At 37.5% G+C, this 18,438-nt stretch overlaps 1 protein-coding gene across 5 annotated transcripts in view; it reads left to right on the forward strand.

Moving 5' to 3' along the window:
- The first annotated feature begins 11,376 nt into the window (after positions 1-11,376).
- PKHD1L1 (PKHD1 like 1) overlaps positions 11,377-18,438 on the forward strand; it is a 147,717-nt gene continuing 140,655 nt past the window's right edge. For all 5 annotated transcript variants that reach the window (XM_072774258.1, XM_072774260.1, XM_072774261.1 and 2 more), the window contains exons 1-2: positions 11,377-11,520; positions 13,332-13,421. In XM_072774258.1, the coding sequence (XP_072630359.1) occupies positions 11,448-11,520; positions 13,332-13,421 (163 nt within the window). In that variant the 5' untranslated portion in view covers positions 11,377-11,447. The remainder of the gene's footprint in view (positions 11,521-13,331; positions 13,422-18,438) is intronic.

The raw sequence follows: 18,438 nt of genomic DNA on the forward strand, positions 1-18,438 counted from the left end.
AGAACCTTCCTCATTGATTCCTGGTAGGAATGTAAAGTGGAATAGCTACTTGGAAGACAATTTGGTGATTCCTTACAAAACTAAACACACTCTAAACCATGCAATCCAGCAATCACACTCCTTAATATTTAAAATGAGCTTAAAAGTATATATCCACATAAAAAAATGCACATGGATATTTATAGCAACTTTATTCACAACTGCCAAAATCTGGAAGCAACCAAGATGTCCTTCAGTAAGTGGATGGATAAATAACCTGTGGTGTCTCCAGACAATGGAATATTATTCAGCACTAGAAAGAAATGAACTATTTAGCTCATTAAACTTTAAGGCAAACTACTAAGTGAAACTTATATGCATATTACTAAGTGAAAGAGATCAATCTGAGAAAGCTACATACTATAAGATTCCAAATATATGATATTCTTGAAAAAGCAAAACTAGGGAGACAGTAAAAAGATCAGCGGTTTCCAGGGATTGCGGGGAAGGAGAGATGAATAGGAGGAGCACAGAGGATTTTTACAACAGCAAAACTAGTCTTTTTTTCTTAAAGTTTATTTAAATTCAATTTAGTTAACATATACTGTATTATTAATTTCAGGGGTAGAATTTAGTGATTCATCAGTTGCATATAACACCCAGCACGCATTATCTCAAGTGCCGTCCTTAATGCCCATCACCCAATTACCCCATGAATTCATTCTTTTTGATAGCTGACTAATGTTCCAGTGTGTGTGTGTGTGTGTGTGTGTGTGTTTGTGTATACGAATGTGTATTTTAAAAATTTGTTTATTTGAGAGAGGTACAGAGAAAGTATGAGCAGGAGAAGGGGCAGAGGGGGAGGAGAGAGACAAGCAGACTCCCCACTGAACTGGGAGCCCAACATGGGACTCAATCTCAGGACTCCAAGGTCATGACTTGAGCCAAAGTCAGACATTTAACTGACTGAGCCACCCAGGCACCCCACAACAACAAAACTAGTCTTATGGAACTTTGATGGTGTACATGTGTCAGTATAAATCTGTCCAAACCCACAGAATGTAATGTACAATGCCAAGTGTGAACTCTAAAATTATGGACTTTGGGTGATAATGTGTCAATGCAGTTACATCAATTGTAATAAATGTACCATTCTGGTCAGGGATGTTGATGATGGGGGGATCTTTGCGTATGTGATGGTAGGGGCATATGGGAAGTCTTTGTACCTTCTGCTCTACTTCGTGAACTTAAGCTCTAAAAAATAGTCTGTAAAAAATAACTACACTATAGCCTTTGTGTCTTATCACATTGAGCAGTACACAAATAATACCCTAGCATCTGAGGCAGGAAGAGCATGGTTATGTTGTTATAGGTCTAAAGATTCCTTTAAGTAGTGATGAGCATAAATGATGTTTCAACATATTTCCACCAATTATAATATTATATGAAAATATCTATTATTTCTATTGATATCACAGATACCAACAATACTACTGTGGTTTGTTGTCTATGTTAGTTATTAAAGGGAAAAAATAAAGCTAAAAATTTTTCCCCATACAAATTCATAAACATCTGCCCTCTGAGATCTTAGCTCCTCTTGTGGCTTCAAAGTCCATCTCTGTGCCACTGTATAATTCCACATTTTACTTGTTTACTTATCTTGACCTTCATTCTTGGTCTGTAAGAATATTAGCATTTTGGGGATCCCTTGATGGCTCAGCGGTTTAGCGCCTGCCTTCAGCCCTGGGCGTGGTCCTGGAGTCCCAGGATCTAGTCCCTCATTGGGCTCCCTGCATGGAGCCTCCTTCTCTCTCTATCTGTGTCTCTGCCTCTCTCTCTCTCTCTCTGTCTCTCATGAATAAATAAACAAAATCTTAAAAAAAAAAGAATACTTAGCATTTGTTGAGGGCTTACTGTATGCTAGGCACAATTATAAGCATTTTATGTTTACTTAGTCATTTACTTCCCAACACAACACCATCAGGTAAGTTCTATTGTCATTTTACATAAAAAAAAAAAAAAGACAAAGAACAACAAAAAACCACCTGAGACATAAGTAGTTAGTCCAAAGTGTCCCAGCTACTAAATGGTGAGTGAAGCATGCAACCCTGACATTTGCCTCCAAAGCTTGTGCTCTTTGCCTGTAAGTAACCCTTCTCCTAACCAGCACCTCAAACTCAAGTTAGACAAATCAGGTGTCCGGAATCACCTACCTCAAACTGCATCTTCTCTAGCTTTTGCATATCATAGTAAATGACTCAGCACCCACTCAGGCATTAATGCCCCAAACCTAAGACATTCTGCTTTCCCTTGCCCCACCAATCCATTCCAAAATATAATTACAGAAGTAAATAGCAGTGCTATCTCTAACCTATATCCAAGCGTCTACCCATTTCTTAACAATTCTAATGCTTTCTAATTCCATCCTCATCATCTGTAGTCTAGACCACTACAATAGCATCATAACCAGTCTTGTGTCCATTCCTATCCCTAATTTAATCCTTTACCACAAAGCATCTACAGTGCATTTTCTGAAACATGGATCAAGTCACTCCATTCTCCACTTAAAATTTGACAACTGCTTCCTTGGGTTTTAAAAGCCCACCAAAGGGCAGCCCCAGTGGCGCAGCGGTTAGCGCCGCTTGCAGCCCGGGGCGTGATCCTGGAGACCCTGGATTGAGTCCCACGTCAGGCTCCCTTCATGGAGCCTGCTTCTCCCTCTGCCTGTGTCTGTGCTTCTCTCTCTGTCTCTATGAATAAATAAATAAATAAATCTCTTAACTCTTAAAATAAGTAAATAAAAGCCCACCAAACCCAGTTTTGGGGGTTTTGTTGTTTTTCAGCTTATCCTTATTTGCCATTTATTTTGAAAGGGAAGAAGGCAATGGAAACAAAATCCAAGCCATCACTTAAAAATGTGCCCACAGACACTTGGTATTGATGTATCATTGCATCATGCCATTTTTAAAAAATATTTTATTTATTTGAGATAGAGAGAGAGACAGATATAGCAACAGAGATAGTGAGAGAGATCAGGAGCGAGGACGAGAGGGAGAAGCAGGGTGCCCATAATTGAAGCTCTAGCCCAGGATTCTGGGATCATGACCTGAACCAAAGGCAGATGCTTACCTGACTGAGCCACCTAGGCACCCCTGCATCATACCACTGGACGAAAATATTTTTCTAGCTTTATTGAAATATGATGAACATATAACATTATGTAAGTTTAAAGTGTATAGCCTGATAATTTAATATATGTACATATCATGAATTAATTAGCACAATAAGATTAGTCAACACATCATATAATTACAATTTTCAATTAAAATCAGGAACAAGACAAGGATGCCCACTCCCACCACTCCGATTCAGCATAGTACTAGAAGTCCTAGCCAGAGCAATCAGGCAAGAGAAAAAAAGGAAAAAAAAGGCATCCAAATCAGAAACGAAGAAATAAAGTTGTCACTATTTGCAGATGACATGATGTTATAGATAGAAAACCCTAAAGGTTCCACCAAAACAAACAAACAAATAAACTATTAGCTAATAAATTCAGTAAAGTTGCAGGATATAAAATCAAAATACAAAACACAGTGGCATTTCTGTAAACAAATAATGAAATATCTGAAAGAGTAATAAACAATCGCATTTACAATTGCTTCAAAGACAATAATACCTAGGAAACTTAGCCAAGGAGATGAAAGATCTGTACACTGAACATTACAAGACAATGATTAAAGAAATTGAAGAACACACAAATAAATGGAATTTTATCCTTTTTGCATAGATTGGAAGAATTAATATTATTAAAATGTATGTATTGCCCAAAGTCATCTACAGATTCAATGCAATCTCTATCAAAATTCCAAAGGCATTTTTCACAGAAATAGAAAAAGCAATCCTAAAATTCCTAAAATCCCGAATAGGCAAAGCAATCTTGAGAAAGAACAAAGTTGGAAACATAACACTTCCTGATTTCAAACTATACTACAAAGCTATAGTAATCAAACAGTATAGTTATGGTACAAAAACAGACACATAGATCAATGGAACAGAGAAGAGAGCCCCGAAATAAACCCATGAATATACAGTCAACTAATATGGGATGAGGGAACCAAGAATATTCAATGGGGAAAGAATGATTTCTTCAATAAATGGTGCTGGAAGGGCGCTGGGTGGCTCAGTTGTTAAGCATCCAACTCTTGATTTCAGCTCCAGTCGTGATCTCAGGGTTCTGAGATGGAGCCCTTCATTGGGCTCCATCCTGGAAATGAAATCTGCTTAAGATTTTCTCTCTGTCTCTGTTTCTCCTTCTGCCCCACACCCACTTGTGTGCACACACACTCTTTCTAAAAAAAAAAGAAATGGTGTTGGGAAAATCGGGTAACCATGTGTAAAAGAATGAAATTGGACCTCTTTCACCTTTCCAGTTCTTGATCATTCCATGTTCATCCTTTACTTAAGACAACTAACTGCTCTAGCTGTTACCTCAGTTGAAACATTCTCACTTGACTGTAAGGTCCATGAGGGAAAGACTTTGTATGTCTTGTTCATTGAGATTATTTCTATTACCTAGAGCTATTTTTGATGATCAAGAATCCTTAATAAATATTTGTTGAATAATTGTATGAGTATTATATAAATACTTCTTAGTGAAGGTATAAATTAGAAGTGTTATATTATTTGAGTTTATTGGAGATTAATACCCCTAACAGAATGCTGGGCAGATAGTAAGTGCACAATAAATACTTTATTGATAAACTGACTATGACCATTATGTTGTTCTACCTACTTTCAAAGTAATATAAACTGCTAATTATCAGCACACACTTGGCTAGGAAATATTGTGGAGAATTAGAAGTGTTATATTATTTGAGTTTATTGGAGATTAATACCCCTAACAGAATGCTGGGCAGATAGTAAGTGCACAATAAATACTTTATTGATAAACTGACTATGACCATTATGTTGTTCTACCTACTTTCAAAGCAATATAAACTGCTAATTATCAGCACGCACTTGGCTAGGAAATATTGTGGAGTGTTTCAAAATATAAAGCCAAGATTATAAGCTTTCCATTTGCTTCAAAACAATTGTTTATAACCATTTGCCAAAGACTTATAAGATGTTGATTTGTTCTGTCTAGGAAACATCTTCTCAACTATGATTATCCTAGTACATAGATACCTGTTTGGGGAAGGGAAGATCAATAACTTTGTGTCTAAGAAAAATTGGGGTCAATATAGTTTCCATATTTAAATTTCTTATGTAGGATTTTGGAAAAATCAGAATTGCCAAATGATTCAGTCCTCTAAGAACATTACCCCAGTGATCCTTCACATTATTAAAGTATTTTACCCAATGCTTCATTTTTTTAAAATGGCCTATCTCATTTTCCAGGGCTCTGTCTCTTGTCCCAAAAGTATGATTTCCTAATAAAAATGTTTTCTTAATGAGAATTGTTTGGGGGTTGCAGGCAACAGTAACTAACTGGCAAACTTAAGCAAAAGGAAATTTATAGAAAGACTATCTGAAGCTCCTGTTATCACAGGAAACCTGGCAAATCAAAATGTGAAAACAGGAAGGAACCAAACTACTTTCTAAGATGTGGAAGAACAGGACAATTCTGTGTGAATAGTCCAGTCAGGGCACCTCTAGTGCAGTGAATGAACCCCAGCATTCACACTCTTGCTTTGTTCCTCTGTTCAAGGTTCAGGTTCCAGGGAAAATCTGATACTCTGTGTTCCCCCACCATACACATACACACCTGGACCACCAGACTATATTTAAGAGATTATTCCACAAAAGAAATTGGGATGATGTTTAAAAAGGAGAAATGAAAATGTTCCCCCCAGATAACTGTCTTCTACAAACAACAGAAACAAAAATTCTCAAGGCATTAAAAAACAAAATAAAACCCACATGCATGCTTGAGAACAAAGGTTTGTTCTATCAGTAGGTTTTAGTCTCTTTACCCTCTTATACTTTGTTTCCTGACTTTTTATTAGAGAATGCTGCTCACAGTGTCATCTAGTGTAGGCAAGTACCTTAAAGATAAGTGAATAAAACCACTAGCTTTCCCAAAATTGCCTATTCTTATCCCTGCACCTGGGCACCTCAAAGTAGCTAGAAAAAAGATAATACCATTCTCATTGATTTCACTTTAATCCAAGACTGCTAGGACTGCTAGTTTTATTGGCTTCCTGCAGTGACTCTTTTCCCCTGGCCCATTGACTTTCCAACTCTTCTTATTGTGGACCATTCTAAAATGGTCCCCAGTTATCCCTGCCTATTTCTTAAGGAATCTGCTCCAATTAGAATTTCACTCCACCACTTTGGTAAATTATTCTTAGTTTCCATAAGCTCCACATTGTTAAATCCAAGGGTAATTGATAGCTATTACTTCTTCCTCCTTGAATACTTCTCTATGTGGCTTCCAGGCAACACTATCATCTAACTTCTCTGCCACTTTTTTGACCACTCTTTCTCAGTGGTTTTGCTTGTTTTTCCTCATGTTTCTATTACTAAATATTGGAGTTTTCCAAGACTGTCTTTAGATATGTTCATTTTTTCATCTATATTCTATTCTCTAGATGATAACATTTGGCTTCATTATTTCTAAAATACATGCTTGTGTTTATCAGATTGATATCTCCAACCTGGATTTTTTCCTGAACTTCAAATGCAAAAACCAAACTGTCTATTTTACATCTCACTTGGAAATCTCATAGATCTTAAACTTGATATGTATGAAAGTGAGCTCTTGATACACTCTTTCAAATCTGCTCTTTCTACATTTTTCACCAGCAGTTAATGGCCTCCATATTTCTAGATGTTGAGGACCAAACTCTTGCAGTTATGTTTACCCCTCCTCTTTTCTCTTACCCTCCATACTCCTGGTCGGCGAATCCTATCAGCTCAGTTCTCAAATATATCCACAACCTGACCTCTTTGCACTACAAACACTATTGCCAACACATCCTAGTCCAAGATACCATTATTCTTGTCTGGATGATTTGCATTTATCTCTAAATTGATCTCCCTGCATCTGCTCTTGCCCTAGTACAACAAAATAGCATCTGGGTGTTTCTTTGAAAACATAAATTAGATGATGTATTTCAGCTCAATATTCTACAGTGGATTCACATATCACTCAAATACATGATCCTGCATGATCTGCGCCTCCCCTCTTTACTTCTCTGACTTCATATCTTATACTGCTTTGGCCTCCCTGCTCCTTATATATAAAGCACACTCCCTCCTTGTGGCATTGGCATTTGTTCTAAAATGCTTGGAATGCTCTTCTCCCAGATATCCACGTGACTAAGTAATTCCCTTTAGACATTTAGATCTTTACTCAAAATTCACCTTCTCTATGACAACTTCCTGGTCCTCCTATTTAAAACTGCATCACACTCAACCCCACCCCACTCCCCACATATGTGACATTCCTCCTTGCTTATTTGTCTTTCTTCAGCATGTATCACTTTCTAACATCTATATATTTCACTCACTTATCTTGTTTTTAGACTGTCTCCACTAAGAATGTAAGTTCTGTGAAGACAAAGATGAAAAAAAATTACTGTTCTATTCCTACTGCTTACCATATTGAATACTTGTTGGAGGCTTAACAAGAGAATAAATCTATTCTTGTACCTCATTTTGTTCATCGTCTCTCACAATTAGGTTTAGATTCAAAATCAGGCTCTCACAGCTCATGTTCCAAGTTAAGTGAATTTGCAAGTGAACCCTTTTTGCCTTCTAGCTCTGCAAGTGTTCTTACTCTTTATCACTTTCTAATTGCTTTTATTTATTTTTAAATAAATTGATTCTTTTTTTTAAGATTTTATTTTATTTTTTTAAAAGATTTTATTTATTTATGAGAGAGAGAGAGAGAGAGAGAGAGAGAGAGAGGCAGAGACACAGGCAGAGGGAGAAGCAGGCTCCATGCAGGGAGCCTGACATGGGACTTGATCCTGGGTCTCTGATCCTGGATCTCTAGGATCATGCCCTGGGCTGGAGGCAGTGCTAAACCACTGGGCCACCCGGGTTGCCCAAGATTTTATTTTTTTTATTTGAGAGAGAGAATTGGGGGTTGGGGAGCCAGGGGCTGGGCAGAGGCAGACTCCCCACTGAGCAGGGAGCCTGATATAGGACTTGATCCCAGGAAAGCTGGGATCACAATCTAAGCCAAAGGCAGATACTTAACGGACTGAGACACCCAGGTGCCCTTCTAATTGCTTTTATTTATTTTATTTTTTTTCTAATTGCTTTTAAATTGAAGGATCACTCATATGTGGAATTTAAGAAACAAAACAGAGATCATAGGGAAAGAGTGGAAAAAATAAGATGAAATCTCAGGAAATAAACTGAGGGTTGCTGGAGGGGAGGATGGTGGGGAGGTGGAGTAAGTGGGTGATTACCTCATTCAAAAACTATTAAGGAGTTCGCAATGGTGCCAGCAGAGCATTAAACAAAGCAGGCATCTATGAGACCACACATATCATATGCCCATGATGTTGGCCCTAATAGCAGGATTTTGTTATAACTGGATTTTTTTTTAAATTTACAAAAACATAGAATTTAGTGATCAGGAGTTGCCATTCCATTCCTATAGTCTATGATGAATTTGTATTATAAAGGCTTAAATATTCTAAAGAGGAATACAATTTAAATCATTAGTTATGTAAACCACAAAATCACTTTTTCTGGTTCCAAGTTGACTTTTGGTTATACAAATTTCTATCTAGTTATAATTATTTATTGTCACATTATCCTATCCACTTACGTTAATAATTTAAGATAAAAAATACCACTGGTGTATCTTTTGCTAGACATGGATTTATCACATAAATAAGTGCTCTTAAAGGGAGAAATGTTAAAGATGCTCATTCATTCGAGAGTTGAGTAAAAATCTATATATGCAAATTACAATGCTTGGTTTTTTAAAAAAGTTTAGGCATTATTTAACAAGAAAATAGGCTTTTTGCTAAAATATCAACTTTCCTAAAGTCAATTAGCCAAATGATCAATTTGCTGAAAGACCAATTAGCCAACTTTGGATTAAATGAATTAATGAATGCAATTTAACAGTATTAACAGTTTGAACAAGTTGGTGAAGTATATAGAACAATTATACATACATTTTTAATATTGACTATCACAATTAAGTTGTGAATTATATATGGATATTTGTATATTTTATATATATACTTGTTTCATACTTATATATATACTTATTCATACTTGCATATAGAGTTAACTTGTTACATATGCATATTATAAGTAACATATATAGGTTCCCTATATGGTTAACTGGTTATAAGATTTTTAGCTATAAAGAAAGCTATAAGAAGATTAGCTATAAAGAAAGTAAAGATATCTGAAAGGGACTACTATAATCTGGAAGGGACCATATGGTTAGTATGAAATAAGTAAAAAGATGAAATAGGACACAGCGGGAGTAACTACATTATATGCTAAATATTGTATGCCATCTTCTGGTTAACATACTCTGAGGATTTGGTAAAAGAATCTTAAAAATATTAAAGGTTTGGCAAAACAGAAATCAACATAAAGAGGTTCCTAATCACTTATTAATATATCCAAAATGCAGAATAAATAAATCTCACTTATTTTTCATACTGTTTTAATCATAAATTCAAAAGCATCTGAAAAATCAGAATTTTGAATTAAATTGCACTTAAATTACTTTTTAATGAAATCATCCAAAACTTAACTTAGGTCAATTTAATTTGAAAAGCATCAGAAAGAAATAAAAATTAACCAAGCAAATACAAATTTTATTCCCCTATTACATTTTATTTTGGTTTTTGATACTGAAATACATACTTCTACACGTCACAGTTAATAACTTGAAGTGAATATTTTTGTTAATGCTGCTAAGAAATTCTTGGTAAAGTTGCTAATTATAGCTATACAACATTACAGTCTTTAAATTAAGTAAATTTGGCAAATAATTAACCAGCAAATTGGCATTCAACAAGCTTTCTGCTAATTGACCTACTTCTAGATAGCGGATGGGAGGATGAGTAGAAGCTGCAGGAACATCAATTTTCAGGAAGAAGATGTAAGAGAAAAATATGAGATACAAGTGATTGGAGAAGTAGGAGGAAACCCAAGACTCTTCAGAGGAATGGAATTTCAAGAAAGATGTTAACAGTGTCATATGCTACAAAGAGTTCCAAGAGTAAGAAGGTCAGTGGTACCTTGCAGGCACTATTTTCAGTAGGACGGTGACATGGGCAGTCAATTTGTAGAAAATTATGAGATAAATGTAATTAACCAAAGCCAACAATAACAACAAAATTAATCCTCAATGAGCTAAACATAAACTCTTAAAGCACAAGGATATAATTTTATTATTTTACTTATTTTAGGATTCTATTTCTTTTTTTTTTTTTTAAGATTTTTATTTATTCATAAGAGACACACAGAGAGGCAGAGACACAGGCAGAGGGAGAAGCATCTCTCTGCGGGGAGCCTGATGTGGGACTGGATCCCAGGCCCCCGGGATCATGACCTGAGCCAAAGGCAGACGCTCAACCACGGAGACACCCAGGTGCCCCCTCTCTTCCATTTCTTCTGTCTTCCCTCCCAACTAGAGTAGTCCAATTTGGCAAATACAGGATGCTGAGTTAAATATGAATTTCAAAGACAATGAATAATTTTTAGTATAAAGATGTCCTAAGCATCGCAAAACCTCACCAGAAGTGTGCTACATTGGGAGCAGTGGAGGGGGTAAGAGCACTGGCTCCGGAGTCACTGCTTGAATCCTCACTCGGCACTTAGTTACGTGTCCATGGGCAAGTTGGTCAACCTCCCGTGCCTCAGGCCACAGCTTGGAACACCCGGGGTGGGGGGTGGATAAGAATAGTAATCATAATTAACAGTAATAGTAATAGTCCTTTGGGGATTATTGTGAGTTGAAGTCCCTAAAGCACTGGGCATGGCGTTTGGGACAGGCAGAGGAATCAACACGTACGACTGTCGATGAAAGGAACAACACTAATTTATACGAATGTGAAGGGGGAAAACGTGTGGGGTTTGTGTATTGGATGGACGTTTAGGTCCACCGGGGATAGTTAATAGCCAAAGCATACGGGCTAAGGAAGGCACAGGCCTAGAATGTAATGAAAGGGAGGGGGCGGGAATCATGGAAAACTTGCCCATTGGTCCCTCTTGCCAAAAGGAGTGGAGTCATTGCCCTCGTGGGGGCGGCCTTGGACGTCAGCACCCACGCCGACGACCACCGCGGGCCGGGCGGGCCGGTTGGCGGGGCGGGGAGCGGGTCTGCGGGCAGATCCAGGGCGCGGCGGGGCGGGGCGAGCTCGCCTGCGCGCGTGGGAAGGGCCGTGCGCGCCGCGGGTCCTGGTCCGCGAGCCCAGCCCGGCCCCCGCGGCGCCTGCGAGGCAGCGGCGCGCGCGGACTGCGGGGCTGACGCGGCGATGGGACACCTGTGGCTCCTGGGCACCTGGGGCCTGTGGGGGCTGCTCCTGTGCGCCGCCGACCCCCGCGCAGGTAATTGCTCCGGGGCGCCCGGGCGGCGAGCACACGTCCGTGCAGGCGCGACCCCGCTCCCGGGCCGCGGGAGGGGCGGGGCTGCGATCCTGGGCACCTGGGACCTGGAAGGGGGGCCTCGCAGACGGACAGACAGACACGCGCACACAGAAGGAAGAGTAGAGGGATTGCTCTTAAGTCGGAAGAGTTACTGCTTGAATTCTAGAACCTCACCGCCCCCACTCGCAGGGGACTCGATTGAAAAAGACACACTTAACTGGGGGTGGAGGCGGGGATACAATCTGAGTCCTCTCCCACTTTTCTTGGGTCCCTTTCCCCCACCGAAGGGAGGGCAGTGTCCCCCAGTAGGACAGGAATGGGTCTCTGTGGCTGCTTGTCAGTCACGTCCAGGGGCAGCGGCCCTCTGCCTTCAAAGTAATACCCAGGAGAGGGTTGGAAGAGACTGATAAGATAAGAAATTGGAGTTGTCCCGTGGAGATAAGGGAGGATGAACCTGAGATAGGTGAGGAGCAGCACGGTCTTGGAGATAGGATCCAGAGCCCTCGCTGGAGTTTCCTGCTCTTGGCTGGGGGCTGCTCGAAGTTATAAATGTGCTGAAGCAGCAGCAGCAGCAGCAGCAGCAGCCTTGGAGCTCTTGGCAAAGTCAGACCCGTAGTACAGAAGACATTTGAAGTCCATGCTAAGCTTCTTGCAGGCCCGGATGAACTATAGGATTATAATGTCTTTAACCTTTTCTCATACATCTATTTCAAACAGTAATTTCTATAGCTTTTCTTTTTGTGTCCACTTTAGTTTTTCCACCTCCTTTGAGAATTGTAACTGGATCTAATAATTACCAGATTTGTGCAGTGTAAGCAGAAAACAAACCATTTTAGCCACCGTGTATCTTTGAGTTGTTTTAAAGCATACTGATAGTTCTCTTGAGAAGCAGCTCACTCACCCCTGTGTTTGCATAGGCACCTCCCTCTTTCTAGAACTCTTTATCTCTCCAATAGGTGGTCCTGTCTAGCTATTAGTATTTGCTGTTGAGATGCAGCAGGGACACCCCTTCTTTTAAGAAGCCAGTGTGACCCTACTGAATAACGAAAAAGGGAGTGAACTGCCCCTTCTTAGCTACCCATGGCCCATCTACTCTCTTGTCACTCTGTACAAAAGTCAAGACAGTTAACACATTTTTACATCCTCAGGACCTTTATACCATTCATTGAATGAATTAGTGACCAGTAGAGTAAGAACTTACTATCATCAGGAGGCTAAAAAGATCCCAGAAATGATCTTTTCTGAAGTCTTACTTAGTCACAGAAAACAATTTCTTCTTTAAATACACCGTTAGGTTGTGTACCTGGACTATTCTCTGCATCTTCATTTATTCTTTGCTTTTCTTAATTGCTTTTATAACGAATGGCCTATTTCTCCCCAATGTTGTTTTTCCAGCATTGTCTGCTACTGTGTAGGCTGCTAACTGCAGTGGAACTACAGTTTAGTTGAGCACTACATGAAATTAAGGGTTTAATAAATGTTTTATAAATAGGTAAGAGTGATGAAAATCATCATGTATTATTCCTGCTCTTTGTGGCACAAAAGGGAGTGCTTTGCATAAAACCAATGAGTATTAATTAAGTTAATGACTTATTTCCCTGTCAAGTCATTGGTTACTAGTAGAGCCGCAGATAAAATATAGGTGTATTTACTTTCAGGCCTATAATTTTCATGATGTTTTTCTTACAACATTATAATATGTGGTATCAAATTTGATGCTTGAATTGAAATACTTGACACTTTTACCATTACTGTGTTTTAATATCTTTCAGATGGCTCTAAAATAATTCCCAAAGTCACAGAAATAATACCTAAATATGGCAGCATAAATGGAGCGACAAGGCTGACTATCAAAGGAGAAGGTATGATGGCCCGCTCTTTTTTCTTTTGGCCAAAGTTGAGGTATTTTAAAGACCATTTCACTTTTATACCTTTCTGGTCTTAAAAAAAATCCACAAAAAATGTTTCTATGTTTCTGCATTTGGCCAGGGTAGTAAAACTCTACCCCTTTGACAGCTAACAAAATCCTTAAGAGTCTCTACCAACTTGATCATCTGAATTGATACTACAATTACTTGCTTAATTTAATTCCCAAAATCTGGATTATAATGACTGAACTGAAAGAAACATCTTTAACTCAGTTTTGCAATTATTTGCTTTGCTCTTTATGGGTCTAATAACATTTACCTTTATATCAAATATAACATGGGGGGGGCTTGGGAGGTAGAATGTTTAATAAGAGGGAATGCTAGAGATATAGAATGTTAATGAAGACAGAAAGGCAATTGAAAGCAAAACTTTGGATCCATTCTCCGGCCACCCAGTCCTTATCAAATGCTTCATCAAAGCATGGGTTATGTATGACTCTATCTCCTTGCCAATCTTGAAAGGAAACATCGTAGGCAAGCAGTGAATTTATTTAATGAGTAACTCTGCCTAAGATTAAATAAAAATATGTGGCTCTTTTAGTCCTATGGTCTCTACCATCTAAATTATAATACTATTCAGCTTACAAATTTTTGAAGGTTGAGAAAGAAAACATTTTTTAAAAATACCAAAAACTATTATCTGGTCTTGAAAATAAAACGAGAAATGAGAAGTTTTTCAGTTAGAATTGACAGAGCAAGATATTTAATTATTCTGTCAGATATATTGAAATGTCTTTCAATACTTCTAAGTAACATTTCTACAGAATTCAGTCTCTCAGTGATATATTTAAAATGGCTTATGCATGTAAATTGTGAAGAATATATTTTGGATTAAAGTTTGATCGGTTTTTGTTGCTTAGAGTTAAATACCCAAAGGCAATGCATTTGTTAAAGACCATTTTAAAAGTGTCTTTATCCATTGTTCCCTTAAATTGCTGTTAAGATACTGTGTTCTTGGAAGCTATTAGGTTTTTAACAGAGATTTAAAAGCCAGGAGAGAAATGCTTAGATTAAAACAAAACAAAACAAAATAACTACTCAGCTATTTCTTTCTTCATGGAGACCTGAACTTTTTCTGATCCAGGAGCCATGGCTTGAGTTTTAGTACATAGACCCAGATGGCCCTTAGTTATAAATACAGAACAAAACAAAATATTCTATTCTTAACGCATTTTGGAAGAACGTCTTTATGAATTTAGCTATATAACCTTTGCTTCTTTCATGGACTTTCTGAGTCACAGTATATTGTGTGTCACTAGTGTCATGGTGAATTTCTAGTTTTCCCCTCCGTCTCAATTTCTGAATGCTCTTGACAGAGAATCATAGAATAGTTAAATCCTATTGGAATTGCAGATACCTGCATCTCCACCCTGATTTATTTTCCCTCTTCCTGCCTTAGCCACATACTGTAGTCAACTAAAAATGGGTTAGCATGTGTCTTTCTCAGAGGCTGAGTCTATGTACTGTTTTACATAGGTTTTCAGGGCCCATGATATGCATAGAATGTAAATTTATGCAACACACCAGACCTCCAAAACTACAGGAATGTAGTACTTGAACAAAATTTATTTGGAGAACTACATTCACATAATCCATCAGTGTTGCCTCTGACCCATCTTTATGTTTAGATTTGCATGCACAGCCAATTTATTAATCACAGAAGAACATTTTCTAAATGGAATTGTAACTGCTAGATGATTACTTAAATGTTGGTCCCATGTAACTATAAAAATGTTTTATTTTTGTAAGGTCACGATGAAAAAATTAAATGTTATAGAAATGTTTGACTTCGAAAGTGAGTTCTCTGAAATTCTACCTTCTAGAAAGATCTACTATTAATATTTTGGTATTTTGGTAATAAATGGCCAATTGACTTTTGGCCATTTCCACACATCATATTTGCCTAAGCAAAAATTTGCGACTATATTACTTTGTTCTAAAGGCTGTCCTTCAGGAGCCAAAGAGAGATCATTTTACCATTATGATGCCCAAGTAAAAGTGTTCTGAGCAATGGCATGATCATGGAAATAATTGTGTCTCTAAGAGGACTGATTTAATGAGGGGTGTTAGCATTTTGATGATTAGTTCTGGAGTGTTTCTAACTTTATACCTGTATTTCTCAGTTATCTTTCTTAATCGGTCTCTTTACTTAAAAAAAAAAAAAAGTAAAATGGAAGGAATAGTATTTTACTTTTTACCTTTTTCCCCTAGATAATTCTCTATTCCATATATTTTTATCTAACTGAAGTGTTGAATTATATAGTTTTTGTAATATTATGGAAAACACGGGGACTTTGGTCCTGTCTGGTTTTCAGTCCATCTTTGCCCCTTCCCACAATGTGACTGGGGCAGGTAACCCCCCTAAGCCTCAGCTTTCTCATCTGTAAAGTAGGATATTGCTTCATACCTGGTGGGGCTGTTGTAAATATTGAAAAGGATGATGTATCTAAGGTCCCAATGATACTATTTGTTCCACAAATTAGAGCTATTTTATTTCTGTTATTTTGTTTTATTTTTGTATATTTTTTTGCATTTATGTCACAGGTTTGTTTTCATTCTTGAGAAATTATCCTTCATCACACTGTACCTTTCCTTCTGATTGTTTTGCATGTTACAACTTTTGAGTAGGTTTATACTCTCTCAACCCTGTGTTTTTTTAACTGGAGAAATCCAAACAGCCTACATTGTACATGGTAACTGCTGGCTTTAACGACACTGACATTTTCCATGATAGCAGCACAGGCTGATATCAGGAGAACCAGGTTTGCGTGCCTGGCAAGTCTTGTCTCCAGTTTTTCTGCAAAAGAAAAAAACACACCAACGTGCCAGGAATTTCCATCTGAAGCCTCAACCTTTTCTGTTTCCAGGGTACACTCAACCCTTCCTGTAATCTTTGTGCTTTGGAGTACTTCCAGTGGTATCCTCTTTATACCCAATTTTTAAATTCAGAATTATACTTGTATATTGAAATTCTTTTTTAGAGGTGATTCCTTTGTACTGCTTTTTAACTCTTTGGAATTAGCTAAAAAATCAGAAATATTTCTATAGTTGTGTTTTTTAAGCAATATTTGTAATGAGGAAAAATGTTACTTGGCTCATGTTTTCCCATGGATTTTACTCCTATGAGGTGTATGTGTGTGTGTATATATATATGTGTGTGTGTGTGTGTGTGTATGACATAAATTATGACGACATAAATATGATATAAAAATATATACGACAATAAATACACATGTGACATTAAATATATATATGACATTAAAACAACTCAGCAAAAAACATAACATCTTTTGTTGATTTTATTTTTTACGATTGTATTTGTCTCAGGAATGCTGAAGAAAAAAATCTGTGTTACCATACCAATTTTGTGACATGTGCCTAATAGGAAAATAAATACATGTATCACATCCTGAGCCACGCTACAAGTAAAACTTTCCATACTTTAGTTAGTTGCCAGCAGCCCTTCTGTGTATTTCAAGCTCAACGTGAACTCCAAAGATAAGCAGAAGTTGGCAAAAGAAAAGAGCAGGTTTACAAGTAACTTGCTTTTCTGTGCTTTCCTGTATCTTTTCAAAATTTCATTTTAGCAGTAATTGCAGTCATAGAATCAAAACTTCAGATTCAATGCAAATATCTTTCACATGTCAAATTGATACTTATCTTTGTACTTTAGCTTATAATTGGATGAGTTCTGTTGGTTACAATTTAAGCTTAGAGGAAGAAAGTGTTGTGTACTCAAATCCCTACCCTTTGTTGAGTGTCTGCTTATTTTTTCTGCATATAAAAGATAGGAAAAGAGCTAAGGACATAGGGTCTGAAGGAAGTTACATATGGTAATGGGTAATAGCTTTAGAGTGTATGTTTTTAAATATTGTTTTACTCCGAATATCACAGGTGCCAGGTCGACATCTACAACCTGGATTTGGATCCTAGCCACCCATTTATTAGTTTTCTGTTATTTAAAAGGGATTACGTTAACATTGAACTTAAATTTCAGGATTTTTGTGACCAATAATAAGATCCAATAATAAGATCCAATCCTCATTTCATCTTCCTAATACTCCAATAAATAGGCAATTATGGTCATCTATCTTTCTTTCTTTCTTTCTTTCTTTCTTTCTTTCTTTCTTTCTTTCTTTCTTTCATTCATTCATTCATTCATGAGAGACAGAGAGAGGCAGAGACATAGACAGAGGGAGAAGCAAGTTCCCTTTGAGGAGCCTGATACAGGACTCGATCCCTGGACCCCAGGGATCACAATCTGAGCCAAAAGTGGGTCCACAACCACTGAGCCACCCAGGTGCCCCTATGGTCATTTTTCTGATAAGAAGATTAAGAATGAGAGAGTTTATATCTAGAATTTGAACACCTGAAGGTTCACAGCAAGGATATGTTGGAGCTAGGATTCCAATCCAGGATGTTAGGGTTCCTTTAAATAGCACTATCTCAAACAAGCAACTTTCCCAGAGCTGGAGTTTAGGGGCTTTGGCATTTGGTGAACATCTGGCCCAGTGAAGTCCTTAAACTAGGCAATTCATGTTTTAATGGGCCTTTTTAGAAACACTGAAAATGTTTAATAATTTAAAAAGCAATAACATCAGAGATATTTAGCAACCTCAGTTCAGCCACATCAGCTGTTAAGGGTTATTTAATGTGAGCATGTGTGGTAGTGGTGTTTTCTGAAGCATACTGCAAAACTACATGATAATTTAAAGTAAATACCTAAAATTTATTTATTTCTTCTAACAAAAGCAGTATATATACACATAGGATTTGGAGTTAAATCCAAATCTTTGGGTTTAACTTTTTTCCTGGTTTACTGATTTTAAGTTTATTATTGTACTGTGCTTATGCTCTGCAGGTGATTAAATTCTGAAATGCAAATAGCTTATAAATTTACTTTAAGGACATGGAGGCAAAGGAAAAATCTTCATAATTTCAAAAATATTAG

This window comes from Canis lupus, chromosome 14 (assembly GCF_048164855.1).
Source record: "Canis lupus baileyi chromosome 14, mCanLup2.hap1, whole genome shotgun sequence".
Classification (NCBI taxonomy): domain Eukaryota; kingdom Metazoa; phylum Chordata; class Mammalia; order Carnivora; family Canidae; genus Canis; species Canis lupus.